This window comes from Gobio gobio (assembly GCF_949357685.1).
Source record: "Gobio gobio genome assembly, chromosome: 10".
In the NCBI taxonomy this organism is placed as follows: domain Eukaryota; kingdom Metazoa; phylum Chordata; class Actinopteri; order Cypriniformes; family Gobionidae; genus Gobio; species Gobio gobio.
This window is the reverse complement of record NC_137116.1, coordinates 9,352,904-9,364,885: the sequence shown is the minus strand read 5'-3', so window position 1 is coordinate 9,364,885 and position 11,982 is coordinate 9,352,904. Positions and strand designations below refer to the sequence as shown.

The following is an 11,982-nucleotide window of genomic DNA, read 5'->3' as shown; positions in this document are numbered from 1 at the left end:
AATATTACACCAAAGTTGGGAAAATATCTGACATGATTTACTTAGATTTGTGTTTTTTTAAATGAATCAGTTTGAACAGAGGGGTGTAGACTTCACACCTCCTGTCGATGGATCTGTGGATGAGAAACCCTTCTTCAGTGAAAGTCGTATATACAGTATATTTGTCCTTTATAAAATGTAATTTCATGGGAAACTGAGTGGCACAGCAGGATTTCAAGCAGCCTTCGTCTGCAGAACAAGCGAGCGCACACTGATAGAAAATGAGTTTCAAATTGAAGTTCCCATATAAGAAAAGTGAAAATACAGTAACAAACCAGTTTGGTTATGTGGTTTTGAACTCTTCAGGAGGTCAGCATTTTACTTTCATACAAAATTGCGAGTTTGACAGCACTCAAAAAATAATTAAAACCAAACAAATTGACTCTCTTTTATTGTAATAACATGTATAGTAAAAATATTTTTAATACATTCTGTACACAATGTTGCCTTAGGAGGTTTACTTTTGGAAAGGCATGAACAAAAACATTAAACCATAAAGTAAAATGAAGGCTGTACATAGATGCTTAAAAATGTTTAACTTCATGTCAAATGCAATTTAAGAAGCAAACAAGTGCATCTACGGCAGCAACAGTGAACTTCCTCTTAAAGAGCTGCAGGTTTCAGCACATGTCAAAGCCTCACAGGCCTGATAGTCCTTTATTTGAATTTAGATCAACGGAAATTATTGCTCAGTCAACGTGGTGCGACGGCTCAATCCAATCGGTCAGCTGACAAAAGGGGCCTTAAAAGCGCCGCCTTGCAAAATGAAACAAAACTACCCTTCAAAAAGCAAAAAGGCATGGACTAAACGTCTAAGCAACTAGATTTTCAGCCGTTTAGATTAATCAAACTAAAGAGATCACCTGAGGAGTGGTGGGCAGGTCAAAGGTCAATGGACATACATAACTGCACGTGCATCAGATCTACCCAGAACCCCACTCACACACCGAAACACACGCAAACATGAGCAGAAGACAGACGCATGTGCGCAGTGTTGAAGGGACTTTACCAAAAACAAACAACGTTTGTTTTCTATGAGCTGTCCGTGCTCATACAGACCATCCACTCCACAACAGCCCTGCCGTCCGCTGGACATCTTCCTGTCAGATGTTCTCTGAAGTACAAGAGCTCATCCACTGTCACTTCCTGTAGGGTCACTCGTTCAGGGCAAGGATGATGTCGTCTTCCAGGTCCGAGTTATCAGAGCTGTCTGCTACAGGAAGAGGAGAACTACATTTCAGAGAATAAACGAATGAAAGTAATGAAACAAACATGACATCCTCTCCATATTTACAAGGAATTTCTTGTATGTTCTGATCCCTGAGCATTCGGTCACGGCCAATAGTTGGCAAGCAGCTGCTGATGCTATAGAACCTGTTATCGGTCTACCCATAAAGCCCTGATTTACTTCAAGTGAAATCAAAGACACAACTGGTGTGATGTTATTTTGAACAAAATCAAAGTCAAAACTAAGTTTTACTTTCTGGAAAAGTTTGTTTCAGCCCTGTTCTATAGTCTCACACTGAACTGACTGACAGCTTCAGTGATTATAAAAGGAGCGCTTTACTTGCTTTCTGGGTAATTCAGTCACAATTTGAAGAAAAGTTTTTGTTTTTCATGAAACTTTATGACTTCCTACTTTTGTCCATATATTAGAGAGTGGAAATGGCTAATAAGTCAATAAGTGCTCCTCTGCCGCCATCTACTGGGTATAGTGGTTATTTCTTGTCTTTTTAAAATAAAAGTGCTTGTTTGCCACAAAGTGGCCAACACCTTTAAACTTTTAGTTTTATAAATCATCACATTAAATATTATCCAATTTTAATGTTATTTTTAGAGCTTTTAAGTGCTGGAAAAAGTGTGAACCTTCGTGCACGTGGCCGCTCTTTTAGAATACTCCACATTCACTAACATCAGAACGAGGTTAAGAACAAATTCATGTGCGTACAAACGTTTTCTAAACCAGGCGGAGATTTTTCGTGAGAAGTTCTCCTGTGCGTACAAATACGAAAGAATCCACACAATTATATTAGTGAACGAGACCCATTGTCTCCAAATGTGCGCATCCTGAGAGCGTCATTTCAGCAAACTAACAGTATCTGTCAAGCTTGACTGATATATGAGACGTATGGTATTTTTTTAATGATCAGTAATGACAGATACATTTTTCTGTTCGGCCGATGAGTGTGGGAAGCGGGACTTTTATTGCGAAGGAATCAGTGAATCACTCCTAGATCCCAATTCATTTCTTCTTAATCTTTTTAACAGTCCTGTTTTATAACAGAAAGGAAAGCGATATAATGCTGTATTAAAATCCCATCAGTGTGCTGTAAATATGCAGTTATGTCATTTATAAAAGTCTTTGAATATATATAAAACAAAATGTAATGGACAAGCTTGAGAAAGCGACTTTAAATTCTACATATTTAACTGGTCGTCATGTCGTTTTTTATGTCATATTCACAGTGAACTACATGTTTTTCATTTGAGCAAATGTGATTTCCAGTGCACAATGACTTGAAGAAAGCAAATGCAGAAATCTGCAGAGTTTTTAACAATTTCCTTATTTGTGGGGAAAGAAAGACTATAAATTTAGACTTTTCCTTGATTCGGTTCTCTAAATCCCATTAAAGTGATTTCAATGTTTTTCTGTTTTGTTTTTTTGGGAATAAATGTCCAAATTAAGGTCATAAGCAGTTTATTATTAGTTACCGGTGATAAATTCCATATTGGTACATATATAATTTAATAATAATAATAATAAATATAGCTGCAAGTAGCAATTATCGTGGCCAAGCACAACAAGGAACAATGAGCTATGCCATCATGACCGGGAGCATCAAACCAACTGCAACAATGAGTGGTTAAAAACACTTTTAGATTATTTTAAGCAAAAATCGCTGAAAAATAATAAGCAATTAAATCATATTATAGTGATTGTATGTCACTTTTGACCAATAGGTGGCGTGGTTATTATTATGGTGTGGTCAGTGTAAGGGGACAATGACACTGGCACATTGACACCAAACTTTGCATAAGCATTGCAGATACAGCCTCAGAGTCAGCTTGGCACCATGCCAACAAATTCATTGATGCGTTACTCGAGAACGGTTTGGTCTATCAAAAAGTTTAGTAACTTTTTGCCGGCATGGTCTAAAGATGATCTGAGCCAATTTTGATGAATTCAGACCAATGGTCTAGTAGAAGATTGAAAAAGTAGGTTTTTAAAGGAAATCTAAAATGGTGGACATGAAGTTCAGCCAACTATGACAAAATTGGTATCCATGTTCTCAGGATGACCCAAGGAATCCATCAAGTCCCGTTTCATTGCAACAGCCAAATTTAATCAAAAGTTAATAGCATTTTTTGAAATTTCATTATGACTTTGGACCACAATGTCTCAATTTTTTTGAGTACTTTAAGGGCATTGTCCCGATGACACATACAGAGTTTCATAATGATACACTATGTTTGTAAAATATATTTTAGGACTAAATTCAAAACGGTTAAGTTTATGCAAATCGGACAAACCGTCTAGGAGGTATTCTAATTTTCATAATGGAAAAATGACGTCTTGATCCAAGGAAGGAGGAATATTATTTTTGTTTCTAGCCCTTACGGTTCAAAAGTTATTTGCAATAATGTTAGTGAAACTTCGGACAGTTGGTGGCGCTATAGGGATTAAGTTTGAGACTCCAAATTTGCTGTGGCGAATGTTCAGACTCTATCTGTGTGCCAAATTTCACAACTGCCATAGGCTTCAAGAGTGGAAGAATAATATGAAAACTAATGGATACAAGAGGTGCCATCACACCTTCAGTGCTTGGACCCCAATAATACTTAACACGTAATTAAATGGGGATAAATGTCAAACTCACAGTTGTCAAGCACAAGCTCCACATCTTGCTCATTGTCATCAGAATCATCATCATCATCGTCATCATCGTCGTCGTCATCATCATCGTCATCATCATCATCGTCATCATCAGCCTCTTCATCCAGAAGACGAGCCACCTCCTCATCATCAGACGGAGAGAAGTCGTGCTCGCCATCCTCCTCCTCATCCTCCCCGTTATTCTCGTTCTCCAGCTCGGCCAGCAGCGGGTCTGTGTCAATATCATCGATGTCATCATCGGAGTCATCATCATCCTCTTCATCCTGATCGTCCTCCTCCTGAATGAAACAAATGACTCTGATGTCTTATGACCAAGTTTGATGTAAAATGAGAAGTAGAAAAATAGACGCTCTCATTCCTGAACGCCAGAGAAACTATAAATATCAAATGGAGTAAAGCCGTCAAACTGAGTTTAGATCTGTGCTACTCTGCAAAACCTTCTGAATGAAGCTCAAGTCTTTATTTTTTTACAAGCACTCCACTTCAGCGGTATGAGGTACATTGAAGTGCATTTCACAAGCAAAATTTTTTTTTCGCAGATATCAAATATAATTTTAACGGTCAAAAGGACAATGATAAATGGTCAAACTAAAATAAATGTCCTTTATAAAAATAAAATACTTGTACATCAGTGCACAATTGAGAATTCCCATAATGGCTCATTCTATCATAAACCTCTTCAAATTGTATATATATTTATACACACACACACAACTTACTAAAAAAGTCCTAAACCTTCCACTTTAGTGGATAAAGCAAAAGCAAATCAAAAACAGCTGAAATGTCAAATAAGTGGTTTGCATCAGCCCTTACCTGATCTTCCTCATCCTCTTCCTCCTCAGCGAGTCTCTGGCGACCGACTTCATACAGCCGACACACAGTGTCCATATTTATTGAGTCCTGATTCTGTAGCACACATTCACATATAACACACACGCACAAATATGAGACATTGTAGAATTCACATCAGAGAAGATCATTTTGTGCACTGTCAAACCAAACAAACAGAACAAATCTCAATTTTAAATACACAATGATCCAGAGTTGATGCAACTATATATACACAAAATCATATAATACATAAAAAAAACGATAAACGCACAGCATACCTCGATGACCGCCAGATAGCAGTCTTTTGTGTCTGTGCACAGGTCAAAGATGTTCCTCTTCACGTCAATGGTGGCTGAGTAAACAGTCCATCATAAAGATTTTAGCAAATACAAAAAAAACCCAGTCCCAAATAGCCATTTGAATTTGCAGAGACAAATCAAAACTAATTCCTTTACACTAACAAGATACAAAATATATACTCTGATCAGACAGATCACATAATTATTCTGTAAAATCTGAAGAATGCTTATGAACGGAGTTGGAGAGCAGAGAGAGTGAAGGTACCAATAGGTTTATAGTCGGTGGCATCAAAGGTCCTGAAGGAGGATCCGAATGGACTCTTCATCTGCTGCTCCATCATGTCATCCTCATCATCAGCCTGCAACATGGCTACAACACACTCCAGAGTATCAGACAAAAACTGTACTCATCCAGAGCAAATTACACTTACAATATCGGCAGAATAAACAGATTGAACTGTGAAGAGCAGGACATGAGCACCAAACAACAGCATTAAGCCGCCACTGGTGTGTGTACAAAACAACATTCAAATGTTGTGCATTTTGTGTGTCCAATTTCACCTTTAAAAGTTGACCTATTATGCCCTCGAAGTCTTTGGGCCCCATTTCACTGATCTGAGCTCATGGCGCAGGTGCACTTGGGGCGTGACCGAATCCCCTTTTGCTAGTATAACGATGGGAAAAACATTCGGCGCACACTGCGTATAGTCCAAAAAGGGTTGTCTCTAGTCTCTTAATGAGTCCTGGGCGTTTTTTTTACGGTCTATGGGCGAGTCACGCAGGGACTGTGCTCCTCGGCAGCGCTGCGACCCAAACTGGAATTGAATAGTCAGAATATAAACACTTATTATATGTGTACCGTAGTGATTCAGGGTAAGATAAAAACACGGTTTGGAAAATGGATTCATGATGTACTCACTCATATGCATCTAGTCATTTTTAAACACAATAAATGTTATGGACTGCAGCTGATAAAGATTAAATCAAGAACTCATACAGGAGCGTTTTTAAATAATTTTGTATTCATTCATTTTTGGTGGCATTTTTGCCCCAAGCCCCTGTTAATTTCCGACCTTGTTTATGATAATCCCAATGTGGTATTTCTAGTTAAGTTTGGCTGCAAAGAAACATCAGCGCGAGGCGTCTGGTAAGTGCATGGCCGCGTCACACCCGTTTCACTCATAGACCGTGGTTTCACCTTTTAATATGTGAAGTGTTAGTCCGTCGCACACGTTTTTTGCACATGCTCCGCTGACAGAAGGCATGAAAAGCAGTTGATTGCAGCACGAAACGTAATAGTAGCTCAGTCAGTCAGTGTTTCTAGTTTTTATTCCGATTATACATATTCATGAGAAGCAATCGGGTCACTCGCACCGGTGCGCCTAAATATTTTTTCGCAGTCGCACGCAGTAATTTTCAGGCGCAAATGCGCCCAAAATGGTCGCTATGTAGAGCCCTGGTTGGTCAATGGCGCAGTCGTTTTCAGTTCCTCAAAATAGCAACGAACCAACAATGTGCCTGAACACCTGGTTTTCAGACCAGACACCCATGGGCGAACATATGCACCAGTGCATTTGATATTTAAACAATGTGGAGCTGGATGTGAAAATGAGAACTGCGGCAGGCTGAAACACGTAGAAAACACTTGCTTCGCCCCTGGTGACACATTGCGTGTTTGATTGGGACCTTTTGTTGTGTTTGTGCCCTAACACTTCTGCTGCGGCTCTTCTCTTCCCAGTCTGTCAGTAACTCTCTGTTTGGTTCCTTTCTCTATGAAGCCCCTCCTTCTGAAAAGCACACTGTGCTCTGATTGGTCGGCTAATGCAGGGTGTTGTGATTGGTGTTTGGGAAATGTCCCGCCCCTTACCATAACCGCCAATTTCAACACACAACTAACTAACTCAACCAGGCCTTGCCCCTTTCTTCTGCGTATTAATTATTATAATGAGGAATATTGACGTGTTGGTTCCTGGAAGAAAACTCCAGACTACAATGGAGGTGTTTCAGGGAGTTCAGAAACACTGACACTGATAGAGAAGAACTCTTACTGAAACACACACACTAAGACAAAATCGTCATCAATAAGCCACTGTTGTGTGCTGAAAGAGGACCTAAGACTGGAGGCCCATCCTACACCCAGTGCAATGTGACAACAGGCACGACGCAAGAGTGTTTTGCTAGTTTTTTTTATTTTACACCATGTGCCGGGCTTGCCGACTGTCTTTTCCGTCGGTAAACTAGCAAAAGTGTATTTGGACTCGCCCTAAGTGCACCAGCACCATGCGCTAAAATCGTTAAAATAGGGCCCCAAGACTTAAACCCAAACAAAGTTCTCTGGAGAAGCTGGAAAACATCCAGACAGTCCCAACTAAGAGGATCTGCAGAGAAGAATGGCAGAAAAATCCCCAAATTCAGGATTGCAATAGAAGCTCCAAAACTACTAGAGGCTGTACTTGCTGAAGCCAAAGGTGCTTCAACCAAGAACTGAGTTATGGGTCTGAATACTCGTCAATGTGATATTTCAACCTTTTCTTTAAATCAATTTACAGTCATCAAAAATCTATGCTTTGTCAACGTGGGGAATGGAGTGCAGACTGATGAGAAATTAAGCATTAAAGACTGCAAACAAAAAGGAAGTGATCTGAATGCAATGCATGTTTGTCTCTCACCTCCATAAATGACGGTTCCATTGTTGTTGAAAACAATCCTGCACTGATCGAGCGCTGGTACAGTGTGAAGAAGATGAAACGTCCTCAAATCCCACTGGAGCTCCAGTTAAGGCAAACAATGCAGCAAGAAAAAGGTTCACCATTCAAGAATCTCCATGTTTCCCAGGAAGACTTTCCACAAATCAAAAGCATCCTTTTTCTACATTAATGGGCACTGACCTACTGGGTCACATGTTACACTCTGTGCATTTAATGTGTACTTGAATCAAAAACAAAATTAATAGTCAGTTATAATGTGCTTATTCTGTTGTATGGTTAGGACAGGTTTTTGGTAGGGTTAACAGTGTGATTATAGGGATGCACCGATATGAAAACATGGCAGCTACCGATAATTCTTTATATTTGAAAGCCGATAACAGATATATTGCCTGACAAATCTAAATAAACCCAGATTTTTATATCATTTTTGGGAGGCTGATTACAAAAACAAAAGTCTCACCATTAATTCTATGTACCAAACACACAATTATGATGTTTTCATTATGATTTTATGTAGCCAATATGACAGACTTGCGCTGCCCATATTGCACTGAACTGTATTTTCCTTTTAGAAGTGATTCCAATCATATTTCAAGATATTCAAAGTGTGCATCTGAAGTGTCTCCGCTGAAGGAAATAAATTATTTAATACATTTTCTTATCGGCCGATAACACTAAAAACTAGAATGTACATTTCCTGAAGAAAATGTGAGTGGTGCTTGCAGTGGGAAAAACTCGGCACTCAGTTGCTAGGATGTTCGGGGTGGTTGCTAAGGATTTGCTAGGGTGTTCTGGGTAGTTGATTGGGTGTAGCTAGGCAGTTGATAGGGTGTAGCTAGGCAGTTGATAGGGTGTTGCTAGGCAGTTGCTAGCCGTCACAGATTTAACACATAGCTAGGCGACTCTAACATGATTTTGCATGCTGTTAGCATGATGCTAGCACATTTTAACTTGTTTTCTATCAGTACATTTTTTAAAACAGTTTTAACACTTCGTTAATGGCTATTAGCATGTATTTAGCCGAAATTTAGTATGGAAAAATAGTATGCCAGAGAAAAATAGTGATGGCGAGCACCACTAATGAACCGATTGGCCGATACTGATATGGTGGCCGATATATCGTGCATCCCTAACTGAAACCCCATGAACAAAAACTGCATCATAAAACAAACCCCGGTTCACGGAGCAGAAAAGCATACGATCTCGGTGTTGATGATGACCTCTAAACCATTGGGATGGAAAACGCCACTGATGTTCATGTTGAACTTGTCAAACTTATGGATGGCCTGAGACGTGCGGACGTCCCACATGACGCCGTCGTTCAGGACGAGGTCATCCGTGGGGTTGAACGTGGCACAGTTGCGCTTGTAGTTGTTGGCCAGGTCGGGGTTGTTGAGCGTCAGGATTTTCTGTCCGGTCTGAATGTCATATATCTGCCGAAACACACAAAGATGCATGGCAATTATATACAGTTGAGGTCACAAGTTTACTTAAACCTCATAGATGCTGCAAGTTTTTATTTAGTACAGCCCTGAATAAGATGATTGGGAGACTTAATTAAAAGGCCACTTGCATGTGCGATGTGTTCTTTTGTTCCTATGACTCTGTCCTGAGAGAGTTTGCTGAACTCCACATAATGATCATCCAGGAATGAGTGCCTAGAAACAGAGGAGTTCACCAATTAAAAACCATTATCAACAGTACGAGTTAACAGCTTATGGGCATGCGGACTCACTTCATGATGAACACAGACTTCATCCCCCACAGTGCTGATAAAGGATAGCTCCAAGACGCTGAGGTCAAAAGCAGGGAGCCGTCCTGACACACAAGACAACACATTAACATCTAAACCAGCACTACTCAAAGTCCGTTCTCTGGTCCGGATCCGGAGGGAAATTAATCCGGACCCGCCTCCATTTCATATTTCAAGAGCCCTAATTGTGTGTAAGGGATTAAAAGTGTGGATTTCCTACTTTGATAAACGCATGTTAAACGTATAAATCATTAGTTTATTTTCTTTTAGGTCTTTGCGGAGATGGCCCGAAATGAAAGTGAAAGCGAGACATTTAAAGTTTTCCTGCGTGACATCGTTGTCATGACATCCAGCGAGCGCATGACATTTGACGTAATCGGGCGGGCGACACTTCACCACAGTGAGCGTTTTGATGGGTGAGGAGGATGTCAGTTTCCAGTAAAAGAAAAGTTGACCAAGAAAATAGTGTTTTGGACAGAGGCATGCGTTCATTTTGTCCCAATCCAGCACGAAGCTGTTCTGGTGTGCGTTTCCCGAAAGCGTCGTTAGCAACATAGTTCAACGAGTTGGTGTTTCCCGAAATCATAGTTCCAACGAACATTCGCAAACAGCATCGCAAAGTTGTGTGGTTGGGACAAGCCTGCGGCATTTGTTGAAAACTGAAGGCAAAGCGTCTCTATCGCCCCCAAGTGGTTGGTCCCAGTATAGCTCATAACCCCCGCCCCTCCATGTATTCTTATTAGGGATGTGACGGTGAGGAAATTTCCCCACCGGTTAATTGATGTGTGACAACACCGGTAATACCGGTATCACCGGCGGAGGCTTTTAAATCACTAATTCTATCTAACCGAAAGTAACATGCACACGACCGCTCTGAACTGAAAACGCGCCAATGCGCACACATGTGAATGACAGCTCGACTGTAAATGCGCGCTCTGTGAGGCCATGGGTGCGTCTCAATCAGTTCCCTAGTTTAGTAGTCAGGGCACTGATCAAGCATTGATCAGTATATGATTGAGATGCACGCCATGAATGAATAACAGTTCGTCCGTAAAGCCTTGTTTATACTCGGTGCGCGCGGCAAAAATAAATGTGCGCAGTCAGCGTAGCGCGGAGGTTCGCACTGCGGAGCCAGGCGAAAGTAAACAATGCGCGCTCTGTGCGGCCGTGCACATTTTACTTTCGGTTTTGAATTAGCGCCAATTCGGTTACGGGTTGCTTGAATTGTGGGTTCATTAGCCTATTATTTTTAATGAAAACCACAAGAACAAAACAAATGACAAACTCCCTTAAATAGGCGATTTTACGTTTCGCTTTGAAACCAAATCTTCCGCGATCATCTCAGTCAGCTCCTCACTCTTAAATCTGATGAATGACTCCTGCCGCTGCCGAGACTCACGGTCGGATCCTGCTTTATTAAGCAGATACGTTCAGTTTTTATTTGTATTGTCTGTTCTCTAACTGAACTAAATTATTTTATTACTATAAAAAAATCTAAAAGACGGTGGGGCGGTGCCACGGTGGGCAAGTGATGTAACCGGTGTGGAGTCTGGACACCGGTAACACCGACTATCGTAGCAAGCCTAATTCTAATGGACGCGAGACAAACTAAATCAAAATTACACTTCAAATATTTTTTTCCTAAAGATGGCTTGTGTCATTTTAGGCAGTTTTAAATCACGCTGATTTCAAGTGTTCGTTTTTTAAATAAGTTACAGTTAGTTATTTTATGCTATAAAAACGGGGGGTGTGACATCATGATTGACAGTGAAGTTGTCACTGAGGCACTAACAACATTTTTGGGGGTATTTTCGGGAGGAGATTGGAGCTTTAGTTTTAATTTCTACATTTCCATAACTGTTTATTTCACACCGACATAATGAATTGTTCTGCATCTGCCAGAGTGTGGGCGGGCTTTTGATATCACGCCTCTACTTCCTGCTCTCTACGGTGCAGACGCAGCCCCAAATCTACGCAAGATGTCAGCGCCATATTTGGACGTTAACGGCTTTTCTTCAGCGGAAGGCAGTGAAGTTGTGTCGTCCATATTTTTTAACGCCTATGTCTAAGTTTGTCGAGAGATTTAAAGCACCTTTTTTGAAGAGTGCACCTGTGCATACGTGCTCTAGTACGCAAGAATGACTGAGATTGAATCTGGGAAATAAAGCAAACTGAGAAAAATGAGATAGTCCTCAGATGACATGTCCGTAATTTATAGCAAAACATCTAGCATTAAATAGATCTCAAACTAAGCAGGGTTTTCTATATACAGAGGTCCTTACTAAAGTGATTAGGGGGGTTCGGGGACACTTCAAAATGCAGAATATGTATGCTTATTGTTGACAATACACAATCAAATATTCCAAACAGGAATGGCCTTAAATAAATATTTCAAGGATTATTTTGCATAGATGTAACCCTTTAATAAAATGCCAATCAGTGTTAATTTTGTTGATG

At 40.3% G+C, this 11,982-nt stretch overlaps 1 protein-coding gene across 4 annotated transcripts in view; it reads right to left on the bottom strand.

Moving 5' to 3' along the window:
- Positions 1–404: 404 nt before the first annotated feature.
- The window catches only part of dcaf1 (ddb1 and cul4 associated factor 1), a 33,839-nt gene continuing 22,261 nt past the window's right edge, over positions 405–11,982 (bottom strand). For 2 of the 4 annotated variants that reach the window (XM_079826475.1, XM_079826473.1), the window contains 9 exons: positions 9,508–9,590; positions 9,346–9,430; positions 8,972–9,205; positions 7,734–7,827; positions 5,330–5,434; positions 5,044–5,117; positions 4,748–4,840; positions 3,918–4,212; positions 405–1,252 (listed from right to left, as the gene is read on the bottom strand). In XM_079826475.1, coding sequence (XP_079682601.1) covers positions 1,194–1,252; positions 3,918–4,212; positions 4,748–4,840; positions 5,044–5,117; positions 5,330–5,434; positions 7,734–7,827; positions 8,972–9,205; positions 9,346–9,430; positions 9,508–9,590 — 1,122 coding nt within the window. In that variant the 3' untranslated portion in view covers positions 405–1,193. Of the gene's footprint in view, positions 1,270–3,917; positions 4,213–4,747; positions 4,841–5,043; positions 5,118–5,329; positions 5,435–7,733; positions 7,828–8,971; positions 9,206–9,345; positions 9,431–9,507; positions 9,591–11,982 lie in introns of all 4 variants that reach the window. The other 2 variants (XM_079826474.1, XM_079826476.1) reach the window with 1 other exon arrangement.